This window comes from Penaeus monodon, chromosome 33, assembly GCF_015228065.2.
Source record: "Penaeus monodon isolate SGIC_2016 chromosome 33, NSTDA_Pmon_1, whole genome shotgun sequence".
Classification (NCBI taxonomy): domain Eukaryota; kingdom Metazoa; phylum Arthropoda; class Malacostraca; order Decapoda; family Penaeidae; genus Penaeus; species Penaeus monodon.
Window position 1 is genome coordinate 31,912,245 of NC_051418.1, and position 577 is coordinate 31,912,821.

At 45.9% G+C, this 577-nt stretch overlaps 1 protein-coding gene across 1 annotated transcript in view; it reads right to left on the reverse strand.

Moving 5' to 3' along the window:
* Nucleotides 1-404, reverse strand: part of LOC119594388 (proteasome activator complex subunit 4-like) — a gene marked incomplete in the record, with an annotated part of 28,225 nt that extends 27,821 nt beyond the window's left edge. Inside the window, 1 exon segment of the mRNA XM_037943450.1 lies at nucleotides 46-404. Coding sequence (XP_037799378.1) covers nucleotides 46-239 — 194 coding nt within the window.
* Nucleotides 405-577: the final 173 nt, after the last annotated feature.

Genomic DNA, 577 nt, shown 5'->3' on the forward strand with positions numbered 1-577 from the left:
AGTACACTTCAAAGTGTGACGTTGACGGAAAAAAGTCTGACAAACCTGGACAGCTTGGCGACCCAATGGACACATCCCGGCCTTATATCTCGCAATACCACAGCTTTGGCCAAATTTATCTTAATGTTGCTGAACTGCTCAATAATTTCCTCTCGAATTTCCTCAGAATAAGGCAGCAGCTTGTTGTAAATGACCTGTTTCTGGGGCTTGTACCCGAGGCCGCTGTCCTCCTCCTCCATGATTTCTCGGTTCAAACGTCTCGTCTCGGCCTCAAAGACACGCACTCATACTCTTTACGTCAAGTCACAGAAGCACACTAAAACGTCGCACTTTCACGATGATTTCTGCTCTTGTGTTGCGCCATGTTGTTTACGTCACTCCAGTGCTCGAAGCTAATACGAGGAGGGAGCGGAAAGTCCGCCTTAAAACGATGGTTATACAAGTGATGCGACTGCCAGAAACTGCCGGAACAACACCATCTGTCGCCAGAGTTCAGTACTTTTTGTGACGTCATGAAGCTGTTTTGACGTCATGAGTTAATTGCATTTATCTTATTCTTATTCTTGTTTTCGTGCAG